Raw genomic sequence first — 27,215 nt, 5'->3', positions numbered from 1 at the left:
CGTGGAAGGTCTGTTTTCAAATTTGTATGTTGTGACAGAACATCCTGTGTACACAAGGTAATGCACTTTCATCCACTTGGCTTGACTTAATGATTTCAAGTGAGATAGGATCACCCATTTTCTGCCTGCTATCTCCAGGTAGTTGAAGAAAGACAACGTTGAAAGAGTCACCCCCTCTCCCCAGAAATAAAAAATAAAAATGGTGATGTCTTCCTTGTTTTTACCCTGTGCAGAGATCATGTTAATAAATATGTGGCTTACTGAAACAATATATCAACAGGATTTGGTCTCCAGGAATTTCCTCCAACAGTTTATAGAACCCTATTGTACTTTTGCAGTGGGATCTTGAGTTTTTGGCTGCATAATAAGGGGGAAGAACAGTGAAAATCACAATGGTGACAAAACTGCTCTCTGTGCTATGTTGAAGAATAATAACTGAGGCTGTGCAGTGCTGTGAATGTGAAGGGGGAAAAAATGCTATGGGGCATATTTGAAGGGTTTGTTCTTTTTTTCTTTTGGCCTTTGAATGAGTTCTGACTATAGGAGAAGTCCATATAATTTTCTAGGCAAGATTTCGGAAGTGGTTTGCCCTTGCCTTTTTCTTCCTGGTCCAGGGAGGGAACACAATTCCTTGGTTTCCATGCCTAAGTCAGGACTGGAATTCAGATTTCCCTGCTCCTAGTCCAACTCCTTAAGCACTAGACCAAACGGGCTTTTGTGTAGTGCCTGTCCTGTGGGCAATTTCTTAAAGCAGATTGAGATCATGCTTTTGGAAACATCCCTTTGAATCCAATATGCTGCACAGACCTAATAAAAACACAAGGAAAGCATGGCTGAATCAGACTAAATTTTTCTCTGGCCAATTTCTTGTTTCCCATCCATCCAAGAATCTGGGTTTGTAAAGTATCTCTAGGAGGTGTTTGCACATTCATCCTGAAGATAGTACATAATCCTCACAATCAGTTTTCTTTAAAGTCTTGTTACTGACACCACAGCTATCCCCAGGCTTAAATGACTTCATTCTATATTTGAGTGTTACATTATTCAAAGTTTTCATGAAATTATATAAATTGGAGAGAATGTGATGGCACAACTATTGGAGGTTGAAGAAATGCTGGCAACCCACCAAGAATATTGTGATCTCAAACAAATGTGTGAGCTTTTATGCTAGTTATATGATCAAGCCAGTAGCAAATAGTTAAAAAATGAGTAAGAATTCAGAGGTTTTTTTTGTGAAATTGTCATGATGACAAGAAGCTATACTGTAGGTAGATATTAAAAACTTATCTAAGATGAATAGAGTTCTTAAATGCCAATTCTGCCTTGAACGCCCTTCCTTGAAATACAGGAAGAACTCGGAAACTTCAGTCTTCAATTTCCAATCTTACTATGCAGATGAAATGTGCTTGTTTATATGTACATTCAGTATATGAGATAGACAAAAAGCCGCCTAAATTTGCTTAGAAACAGAAATTGCTATTCAAAAGACATCAATCAGTACTGGAGTGAGTTCTTGTAAAGAAGAGAAAAGTGATGTCAATCTATACCTTTCATTCCTATGAAGACAATGGGACTACTTTGGAATATACACATTATATAAACTAGCGTGGAACTATTTTACCATTAACAAACTTTTAATTAATTTAAAATTAATAAGTGTACACACGATTGATTAAATATACATTTAGTATCGTATTTAGTCACAATATAATATAAAGCAAGATAACATCATTTAGATTTTTTTCCCTAGCATTTTTCTCGCAAATGCTAGGTCTGCCTTTTTCTGACCAACCAAGTGTTGATCCATTGGTTACCACAGGAATTGACTGGCCAGCTTGTTGCATCAGCCTGGCTAAGAGAGAGAGTGGCTGGCCCAAAGTCACCTAGCTGGCTTTCATGCCTAAGGCAGGACTAGAACTCACAGTCTCCTGGTTTTTGTCCTACTGCCTTAAGTACTAGATATATCAAATAAGTGGCATTTTATCTTTTCCCCTCCTACTTTTAGTTGCAGATCTTTCTAACCTTTGTTCGCATATATCTAGATCCATCGGAAGAGAACCAATGTGGAAAAATGGCAGCAAAATGGTGACCAATGGGAAGGGAAAGGAATAAGAGATTTCACTCTTTTCCTGGTCCCAATACTCTCCTTTTGAAATAAATTTGCCACTGGAAGTGACTACTGAGATTTTATTTTATGATTTGGAAAATAATATTCCAAAATATTCTCTTTTGGAAAAATATTTCTAAGTCTCTTTGTCCAGATGTGTTTTGCTTATGGAGATTTTGTAGAACTTCCTTTTGAAATGAAGTTCAGTATTAAATTCCATGAAAACTAAAAGCAAGATAGCTTGTGGAACACCTTTCACTGAAATTGCAGAATTATGATGTCACATCTTGTTGCTATTATTATTCAACCACAGCATCAGCCAGTAGTTATTACTCAGGCACAAGAACTGACTGAATAATTTCAGACTTGGGTTGGATGAAGCCTTGGGATCATAGAGTTGGGATAGATGGATCTTGCATTCCTATGAAGAGTAACAATTTATTCTATTAATTATTCTATTCACACTTTCTGAACCCAAATATAAACCAAAACTGCAGGCTGAAAATTTCACTTTTTACATTTTGCCATTTTAAAAGAGGGCACAACTATGTACGTATGCTTAGAGGAAAATGTGCACTCATGCCTACTCCTCAAAGGACGGAAAACTATTATAAGAAAATGTATACCACTAAGTATATGATGAAATTCTGCAGAATTGTATGCAGGTTTTTTTGTGCAGATTAATTCCTAACCAGTTTGATAATTGAAATGTTGAGAAATGGGATGAACTGAAAAGAAAAGGTTAGAAAAATTAGAAACAGAGGAAATTTGCTATTCTCCAGTAATATGGGTTGGGCCTAAGACCAAAGAAGCAAAAATATTTGTCAGTAATATGGAATCTGCTTCCAGTGCCCCCCCCTCTCTTAGACAACTGAGTAATACAATTTTTGAAACCTGAGCTGAAAGGCAAAACAATAAAAAGAAATACTTTTGGAACCACCTCTGAACTAACAAAATGATCCTTTGGGAGATAAGATTTTCATACTTGAGTGATTTGTCCCAAAGGTGCTTTTACAAAAGGCAACTGGACTTTCTTAGCTCTGGAGCACAAAAGACAAGTAAGTCCAGTTAACTTTTGGAAAAGCACCTTTGGGACAACCATGACCTGGATGACTGAGAATCTCCATAGACACTTGAGTGACTTGTTCATTTTTATCATGCTACCAAGTGGAAAATGTGTCATCTATTGAGTTCTAGGTACCTCTATATCAGCTGGGTAGAAGGTGGACAGACTCCTAAGTCAGAAAATGGCTTATGATGGTAACCTTATGAATGCCAATAATATGGCTATAGACTCTATTAAAAGTTGACTTAGATTAGCAGAGGAACAGTATACCTAATATTCTCCTAACTCATCTGTGCTTGTTCTTTTATCCCAAAACTCCAATTGTATCAAAGGAGATTTTCTTACTTTACTGGCTCCCATGATTCCCGCTCAAAGCCCCTGTGAATGGACTGGGCAATAGAGGACTCCATGAGATCGACATATCTAACCACAAGTGGAGCAAAGAGATCTTGGAGGTGTTTGTGGTATTTTCCATTGCACAAATTATCTAGAACAAACAAACAAAAGCACAATAAGACACTTTTAGCAGCATTCCACAATAACACAGTGTATTTTTTTTAAATATAACTTTTATTAGGACAAAAGAACTAAAATCAAAGGCCCTGTCAATAAAAGAATCTCCTGTCAATTTATTTATTCTAGAAACATTTTAATATAATCAAGGAAATAATACAACCCTGGCACTGATTGTTTTTGAGCAATACTTAAGAATCACTTGAGTAGAATTTTGGCTACTCCATCTAAAAAATTAATATACTTTTTAACATTTTACGTTAAAAATAAATGTGAACATAAATGTATATATTTAGTTTCAAGAAGCTCATCCATTACAAAGATATTTAGCTCCAAGAAGCTCATCTATTACAAATATAAATAAATAAATATAAACCATAAATATATGGTTTCATTTAGAATTCTAAGACCTCTTGGAAACTTTAATTTTTTTTAAAAAATGAAACTTTTACATCAATATGGAAAACTAAAGAAGAAAGCCCAAACTTATCAGAAACATCCTTTCTGTATCTTTCTGAATAAGAATGCTTGGATACATGCAGTATAGTCTTGTGCAAACTTATTTGGGAGTAAATCCCAGCATATTCAATAGGAGTTAATTTCTATCAATTGGATCTATTACTGGAGATTTAAATTATTACTGCCAACCCACTCAGAATCCCAAGAGATGAGCTTAGGAAATCAAGCAAGTGTTTTTAGGCAGACTGACATCTGTGCAAGGTGAATGCTTCAATTTTCTCACAAGTCTATTTGTCACATTGTGTTCAATACCCTTTGCTTCCAAAACCATGAGAACAGTGAAAGAAGCCATAATAAATAAAATTAACAATCCAACTAATCCAATAATCCAAAAGAAACGTCTGGGCCATTTTTTCAATAAAAACTGCTCTTTGCCTTAAATTGTCAAACAATACTTCATGTCCACAGTGAAAACATTGCCTTCAAAAGTACATTGTAATATATTCCTGTAAGGAGATGGTGGTAGATAAGGAAAATTAAAGTGATTGTGTGAATCCAACACATCAAGAGCACTTAAGGGGACCCTTTTGAACAAATCTATGTCATTTAGTTTGGGTCAAAACCTATCTTGATTTCACCTTTTCAGAAAAGTTCCATTACTTTTTTTTAATTTGGTTCTCAGAAAACTTCCAAAAGTGACAATAGTGCTGCTTTTGTTATTCTTTTATATTATTTTTTTTAGATACCTATGACTTTTTAATAGTTTTTATTTATTTGTTATTGTTTAGGATACTTCAGACATTAGGGTATTTTTTCCCCTATTTTTTTTACTCCATCTTTCTATGTGTGTTTGAATTCTCTTCTTAAACAACAAAGAAAACTCTGCTTCACTTAAACTTAAATCTTTTTACGTAGAAGTCTCAGTGAAGAAAAATATGTCTCTCTAATCTGCATGTTTCCCAAGTTGTTATGGCTCTTGCCTACCTTTTTTTAAAAAAAAGGCAAAATTTTTTGTTTTACTGTGTATAATGCTAAAAAAACCAACAATTTGTTCCTAATGCAAATCTCCCCATTTGCACACAGATGAGTAAAGCTTTGTAAATGCCACAAGTAAGTACCAGAAGCGGCTGTCACAGTCTTTTCTTTGGTCCCCTGGGTCTTCTGATTTTTGAGGTAACGGAAGGAGGTAGATTCTCTTTACAAGTCTGCAACCATTTCTGCAGTCTCCCCAAATGGGTTTGCATGCAATTAACATGACCTACCAGCTGATTGAAGGAGAAATTACAAAGCTGGTTGGTATTGCTTGTTTATAAATTGAAGAACAAGGACTGGACATCTTCTTTTTGCAGGAGTATGTGTATGCTCTGAGGTTTGGTTATGGGGTGCTTTGTGTGTGTGTGTGTGTGTATATCTGAATATACAATAAAAGTTTTCTTTCATAAACATTCAGAAAAATGAGGGCTCCTTGATACTCTCCGAGCTTGGTTGTTTTCTTGCAGACCTTTCATTACCCAAACTAAGTAACATCATCAGTGCTAGTCCATTCAGAAAACCACAGCAATTTGTGAAGTCACTTTAAGTGACTTACCTAAAAGGTTAAGTGAGGAAGAACTGGAAATCAGTCAAAAACAGCATTAGCCCAACCCTTTTATCTTCATAGAGAATAAATTAAATGGCCAAAGTGCAATACATACAGTCACTTCGAAGGGAATCATTTAGAAGCTGAAACAGTGGAAAGCTGTCCCAGGTATCTGGAGGCTGGACCTCCAGCGCAGCATCCATGTCTACCGCAAACAACGAGAGGAAGGTTTCCGCGTGTTCAACCATTAAGTCTGACCACCAAGCAAAGGCCTTGAAAAGTTGTAAAACAAAACACAATTTAAAGAAAATAAACAGAAGTGTTATCAAATTAGATTTCACGTTCGGGAGGCCTTAAATAGTAAACCTAGTGGATATCTTATATAAATCTAGCTTTATTGTAAAGCAAACAGTGGTACAAATGCTAGCATGTTGCAGTTATAATGCAACTAGGGTGCAACACAGCATCTGCTTCTCAAGAAGTAACTTGTCAGGGAGCAAAAGAGACATACAATCTTCCATGTCTGCACTTCTAATAATGGAAGTGCACCTGTTCGGTTTACAATAAATCACTTAATTCCTTGTGGATCATGCTCTTTCTTAAGAGTTCCTTGTATAAAATATATCACATTTGGGAGTTTCTTCACTGTGTTTGTAGGTTTTCTGCTTATTTTTCCCAAGGAACCCTCCATAATTATTACTGTAAATTACCAAGTATGAACATTAGGGATTTAATGGCCACAAAACACCCCACATTTCCCGTTCAAACTCAGCTAGTGGGTTAGTTTTCAACATAAATTAGTAAATCACAATGAAAAAACCTCCCGCATGATATTAGAAGAGCTATCTGCAGTCAAGCTAGGATAAAATGACTAATAAATAAATAAAGTTGAAAACCAAGAAATATCAGTGAAGTAACTCATGGTCATGCGCACGGTCCTCAAGAAGTCACTGTAGAGCTTCTCTGAAATGACATTCACATCATACATGTCTCAGATGTGAATGTGCTAGGAACACATGCACGCGTGTTTAAAATCACTTCTGGCTTAGGAACATGCAACATGAGTGGTGTTGTCAATAGGACCTTGTGCAGCAATGACTAAGCAATAAAAAAATTACTAAGAGCTCAATGCCTGTGTACAGTTAAAAAAAAGTCATTGTTATTTTCTAAAGAGTTAGAGTATTCTGACAGTCGAGGCAAGGGCGAAGAATATCTGGTTAAATATATATCACTGAAACCCTGCTCCATAATCCATGTTCTTGCAGGTAATCTTCCCGGTGATTACCTCTGAAATATAGAAAATACTCTCCTGAAAACATATATGTATTAGTCTTGTTTAGCCTCTTTTCAGAGACAGATGAAGACTTCTTAATTTTTCCGGGCACTGTAATCTTAGCTGGAAATGATTATTTCTATTTTTCTAAAATTTTGTATTAGTTTACAAGAGAAGCACAAATGAATAAACTTTGCATATCCATTCCCTAGAACAGGAGTAGGCAACCCTGGCTCTTTTATGACTCGTGGACTTCAAATCCCAGAATTCCTGAGCCAGCCATGTTGGCTCAGGAATTCTGGGAGTTGAAGTCCATGAGTCATAAAAGAGCCAAGGTTGTCTACCTCTGCCCTAGAATGAAAAGGACAAATCAGTACATAGCTAACATAAATTCTTCTGATCTCAAGGAGACTGAGGTATATATCTTTCGCTGAATCTTGCTAATGTTTCATTGGCAGAACATATTTCCAAGAAGAGAGTTTTGTCTTTCATGTTCCTTAGTAAATAGGACAGGGATCTCTGGAACACAGTAGACAGAGGACTAGAGGACTTGTAGAAGGGGAAGGGGGATACTCCACATTATTCAGTGGAACTCCCATATGGGTCAGATGGCACTATGTAATGTTAGGGGGATCTCTTTAATTCTCCATTCTAGAGACCATTCCTCTCATTTGGGAGCTTTCTGCAGCTTGTCAGATGAAGAAAGCATTGAAGAAGTTAGCTTTTCAGAATTCCATTCTGCCAGCATGACATTGGAATTTGATGCTTGTGAACATTTTGGGGTTGGTTTGTTTAAAGTTCTTGAGATATTTGGAACATAATATGAGCTTTTAAACTGAAACTGAATTATTAGTTATTTATATTTAATATCAAGAAAGAGGACAGTGAGAAAAAATAGAAGAAGATTCAACAGAAATGAATGAATAGGCATTGTTTCTAAAACTGTTCTTAAGTGAAATCTAGCCATGGATATTAATTTTAAATGTCAGTTAAAAGATACAACTGACATTATAAATATATCAACTCCCTTTTATAGAACAATTCCTTGTCAAGTAACTGTCTTCTATTAAACCATTACTATTTTGGTAATTTAAGAACTTTATTCAAGAAGTAATTATAATATGGATGAGATTCATTACCAACACCGTATTTTGAAAAACACAGGCAAAGGCGTATTAGAAGCAATGAACTGATACATCCTATATCCTACATCTTTATTTAAATAATGCTTTTGGTCCTTCTGTTTTCACTGGCAAATGTTGTCAGTATGGATCAAAAATGAGAACAATTCTAGTATAATTGAATAAATGCCATCAAACTGTAGATTCCCTCCAGAATTCTGGTATAGCTAATGTTTTCCTAAAAGCAGGAAAGCATTTCTACCAATATTGGTCATTTTTATATAGCTCCTAAAGATTAATATTAATGTCATAAAATATAGGGAACTCTATAATATATACATTTTATGACATTAATATTAACTTTTAGGAACTATATCAATGATATCAACGGCAATAGAATTACTTTCCTACTTTCTATAACATCACCTTTATACATTACAATGAATGATTCCTATAAGGTCTAGGTTTTAAGAGAAAAAATTCTTCTACTGTATACTATTGAAAGTTATATAAATTCCATAAGAAATGAGGGGAAAATTGCTATTCGACAGTTTTATTTTGTCTAGGAACCTTGTTTCCATAATAGCCAGTATTAGAGTTTCATGAGATTTCTAGAGATTCAATCCAAATAATTCTGCATGTTCTCCAACTAAAATTTCCAACAAAGGTTATTAATAATTCTGCCTTTATACGTTGTATAAATCCAGTCTAGTGGAAGAGCAATGTAATTGTATTGGCATTTTGAGACAACATGAACACATTTATTGCAATCCTCTATAATGTTAACTGTTATATCAAAACCAATAAAAAATCTTGTGGCATCTAATGATTAACTTTTTAAATCTTTTAACATTAGTTGTGGATTCTAGATTGCAAAATCTCACCGTGTAATAAGTTTATGCTACTCAGAACTTTTTTTGAGATAATTAGTCTAGAATTCAACCATTATATACCGTTTTCATAAGTGAGAAAAAGAGCCAGTGCTTTTGAAATTCAAAGAAAGGAACACGGTCATTTATGTAAAAATGTTTTTTTAATTTTTTTTTTGTAAATAGTACTGAATTTGCATCTAATAATAAATCTGCTTTCTCAGGTCCAAGCTATCATCCTGAAATCTCTTTCTGAAAACGAGAAAAATCACATTGCTATTCAAGAATATCATTCCCCAATAATAAAATTTACTTTGCCTTGACTTACCTTCTTTATAATAAACATACAAAGGAAATGCAAATCCTACATCACGAAACCTATGATTTATTTGACCATACCCATGAAAATTCATGTATATATGCAAGTTTTCAAGAGATAAGTACATATATACATATTCATACATATATACATATGGAGAGAGAATGATAGTTTCAAAAGCCTGCAGTAAATAATGGTTTTAAGGGTCCCTGTATGTAATTTGCAAAATAGATCCCCCTTCCCATTTTGGGGAAAAAAAAGGGAAGTCAAATGTTATAGAGCTAAAAGGCTATCTGCTATATTATTGAAAACTGCTTAGATCATAGCATGTCCCACAGACTCATTTAGAATTATTTTAAACAGCAGATTTTTACAAAGTGTTTTCATGACTCAGGCTTTTTTGGAATCAATTTCATATATCTTTGTATGTCATATACATGCATACTAAGCAGCTTCTTAATTGTTTTCTGGTAATGCTTATTATTTTTGACAAACTGACTTTAAACTAACTTAAGATAACATTTTTCCTGGTAATTTTTTGGTGCCCCCTTCCCCTTTTTTCTGATTACTTCTTTTTGAATGCTGTTCCAAATACTCCTAAGGCATTTTACATAATGTGCCTGCTGCCTGTATATTTTCATTAATAATTTCAGCCTTCCAATGGCAAATCATTTTGGGGAAGATCTTTAAGGTCTGAGAATGACGTGTATAAATACTTATAAAAAATAAGCACACCAATGTGTCTCATAAGGTACAAAACCAGTGACTTCCCCCCTACAAAGTTTGGTTATTTTTCCCATCAGCCTTGAAGCATAAAATGAACAGGGGTTTACTTCCCAATTGTGTTTGTTTCCTATCAGAAGATTACTGACCCCAGGGGTCTCTCCTAAGCTTTTCAGATAATGTTACCGCAAATGAGGTTGTGTGAATGTATTGGAGATGGCAGGAATTTCCTTTGTTAAGATTCTTGCAGCAATTCAGGATCTGCATTTTAGGTCTCATGGCCATTAGCCATGGAATGTGCGCTTTGAAGTCATCACCACTTGCCTTTCTGAAAGAATAACGATAGAATAAGACTTTTCTTATCTTAACACAAGACGATTTGTACCAAAGTGATCGTGTAGTTGGAAACAACATGGTTTCCCTTAAATAGCCTATTTCCATTCCCAAAAAATGCCCTTTCGGAGTTACACTGCTATTCTCTACCCTCAGCTATCTGAGAACAGATCTTGCTACCTCCTCAAACCTGTATAATCTCTCTCCATATATAAATATTGTATATACTAAAACAATACACACAATGAAAAAAAAATCCAGAGGGTAAAGTGCTGTACTCCTAGCTACTTCTTTCTCATTCATAGATATTACCAGCAAGGTGAATTATAAATCAGGTGTGTGCTGAGCAACAGGGGTAAACAACAGGCTGAGGAAAGAGCCCAGGCAGGTAAGACAGGTGTTGGGATGTAACCGCAGTGCTTGTAAAAGTATACCCATTGCTACATGCAGGGCTGGAGAGCCTCCCCAACGTTGACCTGCGATGTAGGGCTACAGTTCCACAAGCAATTGAAACTGAAGTTGCTGTTACATTCCTTGAATCCAAAGTTACAAAGCAAGGATTACCCAGGGGAGATCCCATTAGGAAACATGGCACTGAGAGGGCATGCACGAAATATGACAGGAGGCAACTCAGTTCATTCAGGTTGAGTGACATACCTCTTTCCCCTGCCAGGATCATCCAAGATTGAATAAACAGTAGAAAAACAGGGAGGAAATTTAAATAGGCAATCAGGCATTAGTTGGGACTGGTGGTGTGCTACGCGCTAGAAATAAATTAATTTTACATTGTTTTTATTAGATAGCTATTTTAGGTTTTATTTTAAATGTGAAATTATTTTTCAAAGGTTTTTTTTTTAATGCAAGATAAAAAAAACGTCAGTGATAAGGAAAGCAGAAAAGAGGGAATTAATATTACAGGGTTAAAATGTATAAGCAAAGGTTCATTTTATTGGAGTTTTAAAATAATGATTTATAAAAGCTATATCAAGTCATTGCAATTTCACTGAATCCTGGAATTAATTTATGTAGAATTATGTCAACCTATGCACTCAGTATATGCAGCATGCACTGTGTGTTACATGGGTGCCATATAATAGCAAATCCATTCTAATCACAAAGCGGTCAGAATGTTATATATGAATTTGCTTAGGCTGAAACAGGATTGTTCTTAAGCTACAATTACCATTAAGAAAAAGGGTTGCCTGCCACTTTATGTAATCTTACAGACCGCCCTTCATCCACTTTGTTCTCCAGATGTATGAGGTCTACAATTTTCAGAATTGATGACTAACATTACCAAGAAATTTTGGGAGACATAGGGACAGTATATCTGAAGGGCATCAAGTTTGGGAAGGGCATGATACACCTTTAGATGTAAAATACAACTAGGAATGATTCAGTATCTGTCATATGAAACATGTCAGTCTCAAACTTTATCCTGGTCTGCTAAGTTATTTTCTCACTGTTTACCTCTAGGAATGGCCACCATGGGTTTGCCTAGCATGTTTCTAGGCTCTACAGCTGATATGAAAATGAACTGGAGGAGTATGATGCTACTCCTGGAGTACAAGAATCCAGAATGGACTAACCTAAGGGTCAGGTTGCTCCTCCAATTACTATAAATCAAACAGTGTGACTAAGCTAGTAGCTGAATCTGTGATCTGAGACTATGAGAAACCTTAGTACTTGTATTTTATGATATTAAACGAACCAACTCCTTCCTGAATGGCTTACAGCTAAAATTTATGTTGTTCAAGATTTCTAGCACTCCTAACTCATCACAAAGCTGCATACTCATGAAGTATGCTTCATTTCACAAGGCATAAGAAATGTTTAACTTCCTAAAATGTCTCAAAAGTTGGATTTCCAGAAAACCAGCAGTGGAAGATGACATGGGAGAGAGAAAGGAGTTATAGCAATGTTTGCAAATTCATTTCAATAATATCCATGGCTTTATATTTATTGGCTACCACAGCTATCTTCCTCTGAGCAATGGCTTGTTAATGACACAGTCTCATCACCTTATTATGTCTTCTTAGGGAGATTCACATCTCTGTTTGTAAAGCATATGGAAATTGTGCTGCTGGCAATTGTTCATGGGAGCCATCTCGCAATGAAAATATTATTTCTTGCAGATCTGGGCAACTTCTTTTCTTCCATGATTTTATCTCCCTAATCTTCATCATAGTGAAAAGGTGATGGAGGAAGAACTGTGCCTAACGTGAATTAAAACTATTACATTGGTTCTCAATATAGTTGTTTGTAGTTATGGGGTATTGCAGGCTCCTGGATACAAGTAGAGCTACAGATCAAATTTGTCTTGCAGGCAGAGCTCTCCATTTATCTCATGAGGCCACAAGTGACAATCTTATCTGTTTCTGAAACTCAGATTAATCCACAGAACTCCACCTTGTCTGTACAACAATTTCATGAAGCTGGGGCGATTTTAAAATAGTCTTCCTGAAGCTTTCACTGTCCTCTATACCTTTTAGTGATGCACTCCTTAGAGAAGGCAGAGAAGTGGTTCAAGGTGGAGATTCTCAATCATCCAGGTCATGATTGTCCCAAAGGTGCTTTTCCAAAAGGCAACTGGGCTCCCTTTGTTTTTTCCTTGAAAATATTTTGCTTCTCATCCAAGAAGCTTCTTCATTTTGGATGAGAAGTGAAAAGCTTTCAATGGAAACAAAAACCAAGAAATCTAGTCGCCTTCTGGAAAAGCACCTTTGGGATGCCTTGAAGTAGTAGCTCTCTGATGCTTTGCTCCCTTATTTCTTTGGGCGGGTTCTAACTTCCCTTTTCATATGTTAACATCTTAATATATGACTTTACCATCTCCTGCAATATCCCCTCTGAAATTAAAAGAAAAATATCAAGCTTGACTCCTACGACTTCCATGTAGACCTTTTGGCAGTAACATGGACATATTTCGCCCCTGCCTTCTTTCTTTTTCAACTTCCCGATCTAGCCTACAGCTCTGGGATTTCTGACTTTGCTTAGCTTTTTCGAGATAAAAGCTATCTGGAGGTTTGGCACCTTTTATGTTGTAATTATTCAGCTCTTAAAAGCATATGGCCCAAATCTGCATCATTATCAGTCACGGATAAGTGCATACAACTATCATGGAAAGCTGAATCTAGAAATGATAATTATTCAAGATGAAAATCTCCTTCATAGAATAAGGTTGTGAGACTTTTGTATAAAACCAAGAAGACGTTGCATTCTAGCACAACGTTTTTACATGAATATCTTCATTAGCCATCTTCTGTGAAAGTTAATATTGAAGCAGTCCTCAGGAACACAGTTTTTGCAGGGTCCCACACAAGAGGAATTTTCTTGATAAAATCGCAATCAGTGAGCTTGCATTGTGCCCCTGTTACTTGATGACATTTTTCAAATATATTTCCACGCAAAGTTGTATTTACTGAAATTCAGAGATATTTTGGGGAGAGAATGGATTGTCTTACTTAAGATTTACCTAGGACATAAAGCATTATGTCTGCAGTTTGCAGAGGTACACCCTTGCTTTAATAGTCCTTGATTGGAAAAGTTTAGCTGACTGCTGCTCACCTCTGCGTGATGTTCTTCATTTTGCTGCAGAACTTCAATCACCAATTCCGCCAAACGAATTGTATCTTCTAGCTTTTTGGCAGGCGTAATTAACCGACCTACATTTTCTGCAGTACAAGAACTTGAATTAAAATGGAGTGAGACAGAAGAAGCTCAATATAAGGCCAATCAATTAGGATTAATTAGTTAATTAAAAATTGTAATAATTGCAATCTGAAAAAAATCTACATCATGCAAGGATTAAAATGCTATATAGTTAGTACTGAGCAAACTATGAAGCAACATTTGTTGTTATATTAAGAAAACAGCGCTCCAACATTGAATTTAAAACGTATATAAAGATTGCTTTCCTTTGCACTGATAGCAAGTATTTAACTGAGAAACTGAAAAATGTAGAGAAATTTCCTAGAGACAGCATCTTTCTGGTATCTACATTAGGACTATTTAATTTCACAGTTGATACATACATATATCTGTGCTCTAGATTTGAAATTTTCACAATTTGTGTATTGTATAAAATAATCTAAGAATTAGTAATGTTGAAGTGGCAGATTAAAATGAGCTCACCCTATTTTGCATGAATGAATTTATATTCTTTGAACTTTAGACTGGTAAAAACAGAAGAAGTCTCTCATGTTTATTTTTGAGAAATCTAAGGAGCTGGGAAAGGGGGTGGAAAGGAGAAAATGCTGACCAGCGACAAGTTAGATGGATTCAATTACAGTGGTGATAGTATATTATTAGAAGTCTTAATGGGTCAGGTTTGTGACTGATCACCCTTCTAACTATGTAATCTCTTAAATTTGATACCAGACAGATGGCACGTAATCAAACCATATCCAAGCCAAATCATTTAACTGAAATGGTTGTTCCTGTACCTTGATATAATGTTTGAATATGGCATGAATGTGTACAAAAGTATTTTTACATGTAATGTAAAAAATCCCTTCCTAGTTCATGTACAATTGTCCAGAATATTTTCATGAGAGTCCAAAGAACAGAGCTTTTTTTTTTTAACATTCTCCAAAACCCAGATCAATTATACATTAGGGATAGCTGAATCATATTATTTTCCTTCCTTCCTTCCTTCCTTCCTTCCTTCCTTCCTTCCTTCCTTCCTTCCTTCCTTCCTTCCTTCCTTCCTTCCTTCCTTCCTTCCTTCCTTATTTTAAATATTTATAGCTGCCCACCTTATATCAAACTCTGGGCAAGTCCCAATCAAAAATTAAAACAATCTCTATATTAAAACAACAAAATGCCATATTAAATATATTAACCCTGTAAACATTAAACTCTTATTGTGTGTTTAGTCCATAGGGAGATTCATGGGAGCCCTATTTCAATTATCTGGTTTTCTAAAAAAAAAAGAGCTCTGCTTAAAGTCACATGTAAATACTGTATAAGTTTAATATTTAATAAATATAATTGTTTATTCAATGTGGTTTTTTTTAGAGAAGAAAAGTATAAGTAGACAACTTTTTCATTCTACATTCCACTCCAGGGTCTCTGTCTCCCTCTTCTAGGTTTTCAGGAACCTGGCCATATGATTGTGTAATAAGCTTCCTCCTATCCTTGACCTCTGTGAAAACTTCATGGTCTTTAAAAGACATTAACAGATTCCTCCCTTTTTTTTTTTTTTTACTAGTGGGTGATTGTGTGGTCTCTTTCACCTATTCAATTCTTAGCAATGTTGTCAATTCCTTAGTTTGATTCCTATTTTATATATGTCCCTAAATTTTTATTGGATGGAAGTTTGTAATTATTGCATTTTCTTGAATTGTAATATAGCTGTTAAAGATGCTTCATAAATACAAATTATCATTATTGCTATTGTTGAAATTTGTTAAAGCAGTCCACTTCAGCTATTTCAGACATATGAAATTGCTTGTATATCTCCTCATGTCATATTGAAGTCTTCCATGACTTGTAACCAAGCTGAGAAAGTATTACAGAATTGCTGCTTATTAGAATAAGAAACCAGGAACTGATCATGTGCACCCAAATTAATCAAAGTTTGCTGGCTTAATCAATCAGAAACTGACTGACTGAATCACAACTTAAATGTCAAATTCAGGCACTTGACAAAAGGGCACAGAATCACAATTGTCTAGCAATTGGTAGTTTATTAGATCCAATTGATTTTATCTGAATCCAACTAGAAAGGATCAATGCACTTAACCATTTTTCCTGCATAGATTTGTCCATTTGTGAATCCTTTCTTTATCTCTTCTAAAAAAAACCAACAAGGAGAAAATGAAAAGCATTCTGTTCTTATTATTTAGATTGTGCAAGTTATCCAACAGACAACATTTTTCTGTGAGGAAGGAAAAAAAAAGGAAAGGTGCAAGAAAGAAATAATTCTGACAACAATCTTCCAATACTTTTTGGCTTGCTACCCAATTTGTGCTATACTAATTACTAGACCTTGGACACCCTTTAACTTGTGGAGGGAATATGTACTAAATATTTTATAACAAGTGATTTGCAAGATTCTGTCTCTAGGTAAAATGTAAATTCATCTCATACTTGATTTTCTTTTTAATAACGTTTTTGAGATAACTCCTTCAATTTATTGCGTTGTATGAAAATAGCTGGAGCGCTGCTCAATGAAACAACAGAGTTTTCAATAACTTCATACATCATTAAAATCATACAAATTCACAGGTCTCATGCAAAATGTTATGCAACAACAATGTTATTTTGTGCTGACGTTGATATTTGAAAATGTTGCTTATGTCAGACATTGCTAGACAGAAAATGTGGACATTTTGAAACCAAAGCTATTTCTAAAAGCATTGCACTAGCCATTTCTGGATAAAAGCTTATGGTGGGAATTAGCTTCATAGAATCTACGGTAAATTAAATGGGAAATGACTAAGCTAGCAATTCATTGAATTAAAAAAAAGAATTTTTTTTACAGTACTTGATTCTTGCTTAGGTATGCCTTTCAGCATCAGAATGATCATGTTAGCTTGTGTATTAATAGATGGAGTGGGCCCAACTGGGGCTTTGGGCGCTGACGATCGAGCTGTTTGCGAATGATGTTGAAAGACAGCAAAAATAAAGACACACGTGATTTCATAAACAGTGACAAAAAAAAGATGGTAACTTTGAAGGAAAAGTAAGCAGAAAATGATAAAAGTACACATGGAAGAGCTGCTGTTTTGCTTATCGTCAACTCAAGTACTACACAATTATGACAACAAACATTTTTATCTCAAGTTGACAGATTCCACTATGCGAGGAGAGTTCACAATCTAAGATCCTTAAAATTCAGTGTGAATGCTAATTGTTATTTCATGTAGCCAAGTGCAAAAAGCAGGATTTTAGTACAGTCAATTAGTTTTTTTTTTAATCAGCATGTGTCAAATGTGAAATAGCATTGCCAGCCTTTTGCACCCATATAGGGAGAAATATTCTCTCTATAGATTGCTCCCAGACATAGTCAGTATTATTAGTTGAAAAAAGAAGGAAGTTCCCCAAATAAATTATTTTGCAGACACCATGTTTTTTTAAAAAATAACAACACAAATTTGGGCTGAAGACATAGCTAAAAAATTCTTAGTGCAATTTAAATATGTACTCGGATCTCTCACTCCCCCCCCCTTAAAATGTGTGGTATCTGATAGTTTCCAGCTTGTTATTTTCCACTTGGAATTCTAGTGTCTTTTATACTCTGGGTTGAATCATATATAAAAATTTGCCAGTTCTATCAAATATGTTACTTTGCCATTCCAAATGTTAGAATACTACAAATCAGGACTTGACCCATCTGTCATATAGTTTGTGATATCAGTCTAAGGAAAAGATATATGTATGTATGTATGTATGTATGTATGTATGTATGTATGTATATATATGTATATAATATATATGTATATAATGTATAATATATATAAAATATATATGTATATAATGTAATATATGCATTATATATATATATATATATATATATATATATATATATATATATATATATATATGTAAAATATTCTTCTGTATTAACACAACAACATTCTATATGATGAATGTATTTGTCCTATATTTTATGTTATATTTAATTCAATATTTTAATAGCCAAAGCACTTTTCTAAACAATTCTGTCTTTAAAGATTTGGCATATTTATCTGGATGAATTACTTCCAGAACTCACTCACTCTCTCTCTCTCTCTCTCTCTCTCTCTCTCTCTCTCTCTCTCTCTCTCTCTCTCTATCTATCTATCTATCTATCTATCTACCTATCACTCTCTCTCTATCTCCCTCCTTGCATTTCCAAGAAATAGAAAAGAGAGGAAGAGAAACCCCAGGTTTGGTCATTTATTTTAAAAATCATTAATTTTAAGTGTTATAAAAAGAATAAAGGGAATACAAGTTCAAGATGGTACAAATACTTATCTATATAAAACAGGATGTCATTTTTCCATGCTATTCTTAATTAATTCTTAAGTTAAGAAGTTAAGTTTTTTTGGGATTTTTAATTAAGAATTAATTAAAAACCCCAATATTCTTAATTAAGAATCCCAATAAACTTCACCAGTTTAAACTCCATTTAAATCCAATGTCTGTGTTCTGGATTGTAATTTTATTTTAATTTAATTACAATCCCATCATGACATACAATTGAAATGTTTCGAGTTGAATTTAGCTTGGCTGGCCAACCAAAATGTAATGGAACATGTAACTAGAGATTGGATAACGGATGCTTTTAATCATGCTTGTTTTCATTTTATTGATTTATCACACTACTTTTTCTAAGGTGAATTTACAGGATTTCTTTTGCAGTATTGAGAACTAAATGAACTTTCTGGGAAGGGGAGGGGCAAGATATAATGTGGAGAACATGTAATGCTTGTGTCTTAGGTTCAATTCTTGCCATTGTGGTGACATATCTGAGCAAATCCTCTGCACAATGCAGATTTTTGAGCCCCTGTTCAAACTGCCACATAAACAAGGATGCCCTTTCTATTCCAAGATATTATTTTATTTAGGGTATTAGGGTTTTGAAAGTAGAATGCGTCATTCTACCGTTCTATCTCTTTCCTTACCATTCTCTTAGGTTCATATTTGCAAATGAGTAAACATCTGAAAAATCTATTGTAAAACAGAGATGAAGCTAGTGGTAGGGGGAGCTTTCTGGAGTACAATAGCGGCAATTTTTTTTTTTGAGCAGGAGAAGGTTGTCACCTACTCTTTTGAATTCTTTGCAACAAGTCCAGATTAGAATGATTCGGCTGGAGCAGGGGTAGGCAACCTTGGCTCTTTTATGACTCGTGGACTTCAACTCCCAGAATTCCTGAGCCAGCTATGCTGGCTCAGGAATTCTGGGAGTTGAAGTCCACGAGTCATAAAAGAGCCAAGGTTGCCTACCCCTGGGCTGGAGCAATTGCTCTGGAGGTTAAAAGAACTGTAGGGTTCCCTGACAATTTACTTAAGAACAAAGCCTTCCAACAAGCAATCTGTACACTGCATATTCATGAAAAAGGTAAGTGAACCACAAAACAAAGATGCAACTCATTCCCTTTGGAGCTATGAACAAACAACTGAATGGCACATCTATTGTAAGAACAAACAAACAGCAGATTCTAGTTTTCCAATTCAGGTTACATCTTTAACTGGGAGTAAATCTCTGGGTGCCTACGGGCATATCTTTGTGCAGATATCACTGCAAATATTCTGACAACCTCTACTATTCAAGATAACTATTATGCCTCTATTGCAGAACAACGTTCAAGTCTCAATATTCCCATGTGTTTAGATTGTGATGAATGTTTCAAATATATGTTTTCTATGCAACATATGCATTAAAGTTAATGACAGGTTTTGTAGCTTAACCTATTTTTTCTTCTTTTTTTGCAGCAAAAATAAGCTTATATTCCAAGCAAAGGAAATCTCATTTTTCACTGACTAAAGAAGGAACAGTGAAAAAGTTAAACACTATTTCTACTTCAAAACAATCCCCATAAAAACTTTAGCAATTCAGCCTTTTGGGCTTCTTCTCTATAATATTGCTTGAGCCATAAAACAAAAGGCACATCCAGGTTATAAGCAGGAACTTGATTTAGCAAAGTTTTCCTAAGCTTGACTAGGCAACTGGAAGTTTGTTAAAACCTATTTCACAAGAAACTAAGATTGATAAACCAGCATCCCTGGCCTCCTAACATTCCATTTCATTTAGTAAAAGAAGAAATGAAAAGCTGCAGAATCAAATAGGTCAAGGTAGGCCTTTAGCTGTAGAAGGCAGTTCACATTTATTCTGCCTTTATTTGATATAATGGAGTTGTAGTCTTTTCTACTTTATAGTACATTAATTATGATCAAATAGAATAGATGACTGTCATAACTATCTAGTAATCTATATAACTTCTAAGATAAGAGCATGTTGAGATAAAAGTTTTCTATCTCCTCCATTCTGCCATTCTGGAATCTGCAAAATTTGGCAAGGAGGTTGACCAAGTTCACTAAGCAATATTAAAATTCAGGTCTTTAAGTGGCCCACTGCTAGTTTTACACTGGTCTCTATCAGTCATCATGAGAAAAACAGGTCTGCAGATTTAAACAGCACTGAAACAGGGCACCTGATCTCTGGTCTTTGACAACCCTTTTAACAATGACAAAGCACAGTTTCCATTTTGCTCTCATAATCTCCCTGCTGAATCAGGTCAAAAACCCATCTCACACTGTTATTTTCTAATAACTGCTATTCAGAGGAAAAATGCCTCTAATCCTGGAGAGAGCATACTGGCATGACTAATAGCTACTCTTATCCTCCATGATCTCCTTTGGAATTCACCTAAATTAATGGCCAAGCTCTATCTTCTTGTTGAAGATTTCCTGTTGCTTCAGGAGTCGGCAAGTAGCACTGTATTTGCAGACTCTTTTCCCGGACAAATTGACTGAATTGCAATAGCAACATTTCATTTGAACATGGAAGTGAAAGTCATAAGAATCATAGAATTATAGGGCTGGAAGAGACCTTGGAGGTCTTCTAATCCAACCCCCTGCCCCCATGGCAGGAGATTTTGAATCGTCCCAGACAGATGGCTTCCAATTCTTTCTTGAAAACCTCCAGCAATGGAGAACCCACAACTCAGGGAGGAAAATTGTTCCATTTTGTTCTCACCTTCAGGAAGATTCTGCTTAGCTCCAGGTTGGTTCTCTCTTTAACAAGCTTCCACCCATTGCTTCTTGCCCTGCCCTCTGCAGCTTTGGAGAATAGGTTGATCCCCACCTCTCTGTGGCAGCCCCTCATGTACCAGAAGACAGCTATTATGTCACCCCTAATTCTTCCCTTCATTAGGTGAGACATACCTAGTTCCCTTTACCTTTCTTTGCATGATTTATCCTGCAGACCCCTTATCATCTTAGTTGCTTTTCTCTGCACTCTTTCTAGGGACTCAACATCCTTTTTGTATTGTGGTGACCTGTGGTGGGATTTAAATATGTGAACAACCAGTTCTCTGTGTGGATGCTGCTTCTGGAAGTCCATTCTGGGTTTGGGCAACAAAAAATTAGCTACTGGTTCTGCCGAAGTGGTGCGAACCAGCTGAATCCCACCACTGGTGGTGACCAGAATTGGATGCAATATTCAAAGTGTGGCCTCACTACTGCTGTATTAAGTGGTACTATCACTTCTCTTGATGCTATCCCTCTGTTGATGCAACCTGGAACTGCTCTGGCTTTTTGGGCAGCTGCAGCACACTGCTGGTTCATACTTCAGAAGTCCCTCTCACAGGTACTACTGTTGATCCAAGTACTACCTATCCGCTATCTGTGCATTTGATTGTTTCCTCCCTAGATGCAGGCCCTTACTTTTCTCACCACTGAACTGCATCTTGTTATCTAGGGCCCAGTGTTCAAATTTGTCATGATCTTTCTGAATCTTTAGAATCCTTCTGAATCCTCCAAAGTGGTAGCAATTCTCCCCAACCTGGTGTTGTCAACAAGTTTAACAAGCTCTCCTTTTATCCCCTCATCAAGATCATTGATGAAGATGTCTGAAGAGCACTGGTCCCAGAATAGAGCCTTGTGGTAGCCCACTGCATGCTTCAACCCTCCCCCCCACATAGTTGTAGTTCCATTGAGGACTGCAATGGTTGGACAGCGAACTGCGAATCCATCTGGTGGTGATGCTGTTTGCTACATTGTTCTGTCTTATCAAGAAGGAGGTTTTGGTCTACTTTGACCAATGCCTTACTGAAGTCTAAGTATGCCATATCCACAGCATTTCCCTGACTAATTTACTCACTTTATCAAAGAAGGCAATAAAGTTTGTCTGGCATGATCTGTTTTTAACATGCTGGCGTTTGGTAATTGCTTTCTATATGCAGCAATGCTGATTTTACTTGGGATCTCTTATTTTTCTTTCTCTGTGCTATTGTGGGCCATTGGGCTTTTGTGATTTTATTTTTCAGTTTCCCAAGCATCTTGAATTGTTTTTCCAATTCAAGTCAACCTAAGGTATCTAGAAAGTCAATCCAGACCTTAATTAATACTTTAAAATTGGCTTGAAAAAAACAATTAAGGGTATTTTGTAAGCTTTTGAAAGAGTTTTAAGGGTAGGGAGAGACCATTTGCCCTGCTCTTTCTGCTGAATTCCCCCTGAAGGACAGGAGACCAATTGTCCACCCCTTGAACTACTGATATTTACTGGAGGAGAGTAAAAAAATCAAGATGGCAGATGAACACATGACCAAGGCCTCATGCTTTTGTATGTCTATAAGATGATGTATGTAACAAAGGGCTGGAGGTTTGGCTGCACAGTTGCAACTTCCCTCTTGACTTTTTTGAGTGCCTCCCACAGGTGCCCCTGTTGAAATATTCAGCTATCTCTGCTGCAAAGCAAAAGTATGCAGAGGAATACTTTTTGTCTATCTTGGTCTCTCCTTATTCAAGACTCAGGCTTGATCCAAAATCTGAGTATAACTAGAAATGGAGGACTACCTCTCTCTAGTCACCTTCTGTATAATATGGATAAGAAAAGGACAGGTTGGAAAGAGTGATTCTCCTTGACTCTTGTGATAAGATCTATGCCTTTTTAGAAACACAAGCTCTGAAAATTATTATCAATACATATCCCACACTCACCCAAACAAGTTATGTATATTGAAACCTACTGAGGGTTCCGGTGCACATAACTGGAACCCTCAGTTGGTGTATTAGTAACTATGGAATCCTTCTTAGGAGAGCATTTCTTAGAGTGGGTCCCAGGTGATTGGCATTCCACAAAGAGACATTTTTCCGAGGGTGCCAAAACCAGAGAACAATCACATACCCCAAGAGTGCAACCACAATCCAACTGTGCCACCATCTTTAAATATGTTTTAGCATTTGAATTTGCCAGCAGCTGTGCATTTCTGCCAGACATCTGTGGCAACCTGGACAGAAAATAAATTTCGAAGCTGTTTGGCATTTCAGTGCTGCACCTATCCAGAGGGCCTGGTTCAATTCAACTTCCGTTGTGATGTCCTTAGGCAACTTCCACTGTCTATGTCTTGTGCATCAAGAAAACCAGAGAGGAGAATGAAGAAGACGGGGGTGTTGAGAAACAAAACATCCCCAAAGCAAAATGGCTGTAGTGGCTAGCCTTATCAAGTTGCCCCTAAAACACAGAACATGTGACCTGTAGATTGGATTGAGCTGTTGACAACAAATTGACAACTTCTATCCATTTTTGGCCGTTGTTATTTTTTTCTAACTGAATTTGTAGAATACAGCAACAAAAAAAGTATTTTTGAAGGCAAATGGGAGGATCTGTGCATCTTTCCTGCAGTCTGCACCAAGCACCACCGCAATCATTAAAATACCCCTGCTGATTCCCTGCTGATGCCAGTGAATGCATAGCGATGTCTCCTGCCAAACACTGGCAGGAGACATAATTGCTGCATGCTATGTTACAAAGGCAATGGGGAGTAGGAAGAACATCAAATTGCTACATTATTGAAAGTCCAAATTTACGCCCATCCTTGTTGCTTTGAGGATAAATTTACTCGCTTTGATAAAAAAGAAAAAGCAGAGAACTTTGCCTTTTTATTTATGCGTGTATGTGTTTCTAAACAGATCTAGCTTCCTAGGGCTGATTTACACTAGCTGTTGGCCTCAGTGTCAATAGCTTCAGAAAGCACAGGGCTGGTTGGCTGGCTGGCTGGCGCACAAGAGAAATGGGTAGTGCTTCTGCAGAGGTAGATGCGAACAGGCAACTCCATAGAGGAACTGTCAACTGAATTGCTGCGATGTCTACTGGGGGTTTTCAAGCATGTCCCCTGTGATTGCAGAAGTCAGGGCTGCTTTGCAGAAATCTCTGTCCAGAGGGAGGGTTCATATCTGCAGCCCTGTAAGGTATGAGGAGGTGTTGAAATGAATGGAGCTGTCCTGACTTCCAGTCCTGTCACTGAGCCATCCAATTCTGAGAATTATCCAGCCATCCATGCATTTTACCCTGAAGAATTACTGATGAGCTGCTAGCATCCTGACCATTCAGGGCACACTGGAGGACAATTAGGAAATGACAACACCTCTGGGACATTGATTTCACTTGCTAAACATTATTCATTACTGTCCTTTAGTAGAGATCCCCCCCCCTGAGGTGACTGGCAGAGTTTAACATGCCGGGCACTTTCTCTATTCTTATTTCTTTTCAGTTTTGTGTTTTGGGTGTGGACTTCTGTTGGAGCTAAGGAAGGAGAAACCCACTTTGAGAAACCCACAGGAGTTTTGTACTCTCAGTATGCCATAGCATCACTGAAATTTGGGACTGCCCTTGACATGGCTATGCTTATAACTTGGCCTCTGCTTATCTTTTATATTATAAATTAATGCATATATGGCATTTGTGCTACCAGAGCAGACTCTTTTTTCTCAACTCATACAGAAGTCCACACTCCAAAATACAAAACTTAGTTAAAAATATCCTTGTCATGATTATGCCTACAACTTGGCTCCTTTATTACTGGAGAAATGCTGATTGTTTCTATAACACAACCCAGTGGTACCTTTCTTCTGACTGTAGAACAGGATGTTAGGAATGACACCAGTTATATCTCCACTTAAAAGTGGCCCCAGGTCAAGTTAGTGGAGGTTTACTACATTTTAGGTTTCTGTTGCATCCTTTTTTTCACTTTGGGCAGTGGTGGGATTCAAATACCTTAACATCCGGTTCTCTGTGTGGATGCAGGCCTGGGCCTCCGAGGCCTAGGACGGATTTCCGGAAGTGACATCGATGCACTTCCTGTGGGCTGTTCTAGGTCTGGGAGGCCTCCTCCAGGCCTAGAATGGACTTCCGGAAGTGACATCAATGCACATCAATGCCTGGGAGGCCTAGAACGGACTTCCAGAAGCAGCATGGGTTCAGCCAGTTCTCCAAACTCAACAAAATTTAGCTACCGGTTCTACTGAACCAGTGCGAACTGGCTGAATCCCACCACTGTCTTTGGTTTACGATCATAATGAAGCTTGTCCCTCATGGTCATAAGTGGTGATAGTCATAAAAAGGTCATCACATAACTGGATATTTTTAATGACCTGTTTTGCTGGTAGTAGTTAAGCAAATGTTATGCTTCCTAAGTGAACGCACAATGAACCAACAGTCATTAAGGAAATCAATGGTCCATTTGGGCTGATTTTCCCCAAAACTGGGAGGAAATGCCAGTTTCCAGCAAAAATATCGTAAAATATGTCAGTTTTCAGCAAAAATATCGTAAAATTGTGTAAATGTGGGTCAGTTGCCAAGCACCTGAAGTGGGTACGCATTCACAATTGCAAACAAAACGTACTCTAATTTACAAATTCTAATTAGTATAAACCAGTATAAAATCACTCATATCAAATTCTGATCAACCCAGAAGTACACACTCAAAGTCTGTTAAACTTCAGGAGGAAACTTTGTATTTTTTTTTAAAGAAATACAATCAAAATTCAAATTACTCTAGAATTTTAGTCACTATGTTATTTAGTGGTATGAAATATTTTATGAGAGCTGCCATAAAGGTGGTTGAAATGAAAAAAAAACCCTGCAAATGAATAATATTCTCCAGATTTAGAACAATGTTCTAACATATGGAAATCTTCACCATATGTTTGTATGATGTCCACAAAAAGAGGTTGGAAATAAATGCATGAGGGATGTAGTTTTATAAATCCACACAGCCTTCCCTGATGTTAGATTCAATTCTATAACTTTTTTAAGGTTTTCAGTGAAGAAGCTTCTGGACTAGAAAGTAATCTAACAGGTGTGACCCCAGGGCAAGCTCAAAAATATCAAGATGGTGCCTGCAATGGAACGGCTAAAACGCCACTATTTTGTTTACTTCTGTCATGACTTTTTTAACCATAACCTGCAGATAGCCATGAAAACTAAATATAATGCTGACAAATAAATAATGTTATATTAATGTCTCAAGACTAGTAATCCAGAGAGTAATGCAGCTTCCACATATTATTACAGACACCCAAATGCTAGAGATGGATGAATCTCACAGGCATTGTTGATATGAACCACTATGGACATATCCAGTGATTTTTTTTCAGAAATAAAAATAGTCTAGTGACTGGATATTCAGGTTTCTTGACATGTTTACGATTCACAGCAACAGCACCATTATTTTAGTCTTTTCATGACGTTTGCCTGGGTGAAGGCTATTTCTTCATAATTGACTATTTTTGCCAATGTGCATCCATATCCAGTGCCAATCCAACAACATTTAATCAGATGGAGGCATTTTTACAAGTTAGGATGTCTGATCCTGTTGGGGTCACCACTAATCATGTGCAGTGTCTCCATCTAGACATTGATGACGGCCGAACACCTGGCACTTTCTTTCCTTGACACATATTAACAGTATAAATTGCACATAGCTGTGGACACTTGTTTAAAATGTGATTGCTTATGAGAATGGCAAGTCAGAGCGCTTTTATTGTTATGGCCTTTTGAGAGGGATAAGGCATTGCTCAGTTGAATGGGGTATATTACTCTTCATTTCAGTGACCCTGTACTCCTTGTATGATACTGTTTGTTGTGGTGTCAGGGAATGCTTGTGAAATTAAAAATAAAATTCATACTAAACAAGTTGCAGCTATTTCCCTCAAATGTGACCTGAGGAAAAATTGGCCACAAAATTCTGTTTAATTTTTCTTTCAAAAAGTGATTCCTGCCAAAACAGTTCAAAACCAAGAAAACACAAAGAAAAGGCTAAGAGGAGATGCTAAAAGTAACAGTTAAGATTGTAAGACAGTTCAGAAAAATGATAGCTACATACAGAATTCATGACAAAGGTCTAAGAGATTTGAGGGAG

General features: G+C 36.4%; 1 protein-coding gene across 1 annotated transcript in view; it reads right to left on the bottom strand.

Moving 5' to 3' along the window:
* The window catches only part of LOC107291233 (calcium-dependent secretion activator 1), a 211,312-nt gene that overhangs the window by 112,525 nt on the left and 71,572 nt on the right, over window positions 1-27,215 (bottom strand). The window contains exons 11-13 of the mRNA XM_015820203.1: window positions 13,930-14,036; window positions 5,840-5,996; window positions 3,519-3,660 (exon numbers count right to left, since the gene is read on the bottom strand). Of these exons, the coding sequence (XP_015675689.1) occupies window positions 3,519-3,660; window positions 5,840-5,996; window positions 13,930-14,036 (406 nt within the window). The remainder of the gene's footprint in view (window positions 1-3,518; window positions 3,661-5,839; window positions 5,997-13,929; window positions 14,037-27,215) is intronic.

This window comes from Protobothrops mucrosquamatus, unplaced genomic scaffold (genome assembly GCF_001527695.2).
Source record: "Protobothrops mucrosquamatus isolate PMUCROS unplaced genomic scaffold, P.Mucros_1.0 scaffold1088, whole genome shotgun sequence".
NCBI classification, from domain to species: Eukaryota; Metazoa; Chordata; class Lepidosauria; order Squamata; family Viperidae; genus Protobothrops; species Protobothrops mucrosquamatus.
This window is presented reverse-complemented; position numbering and strand designations above follow the sequence as displayed.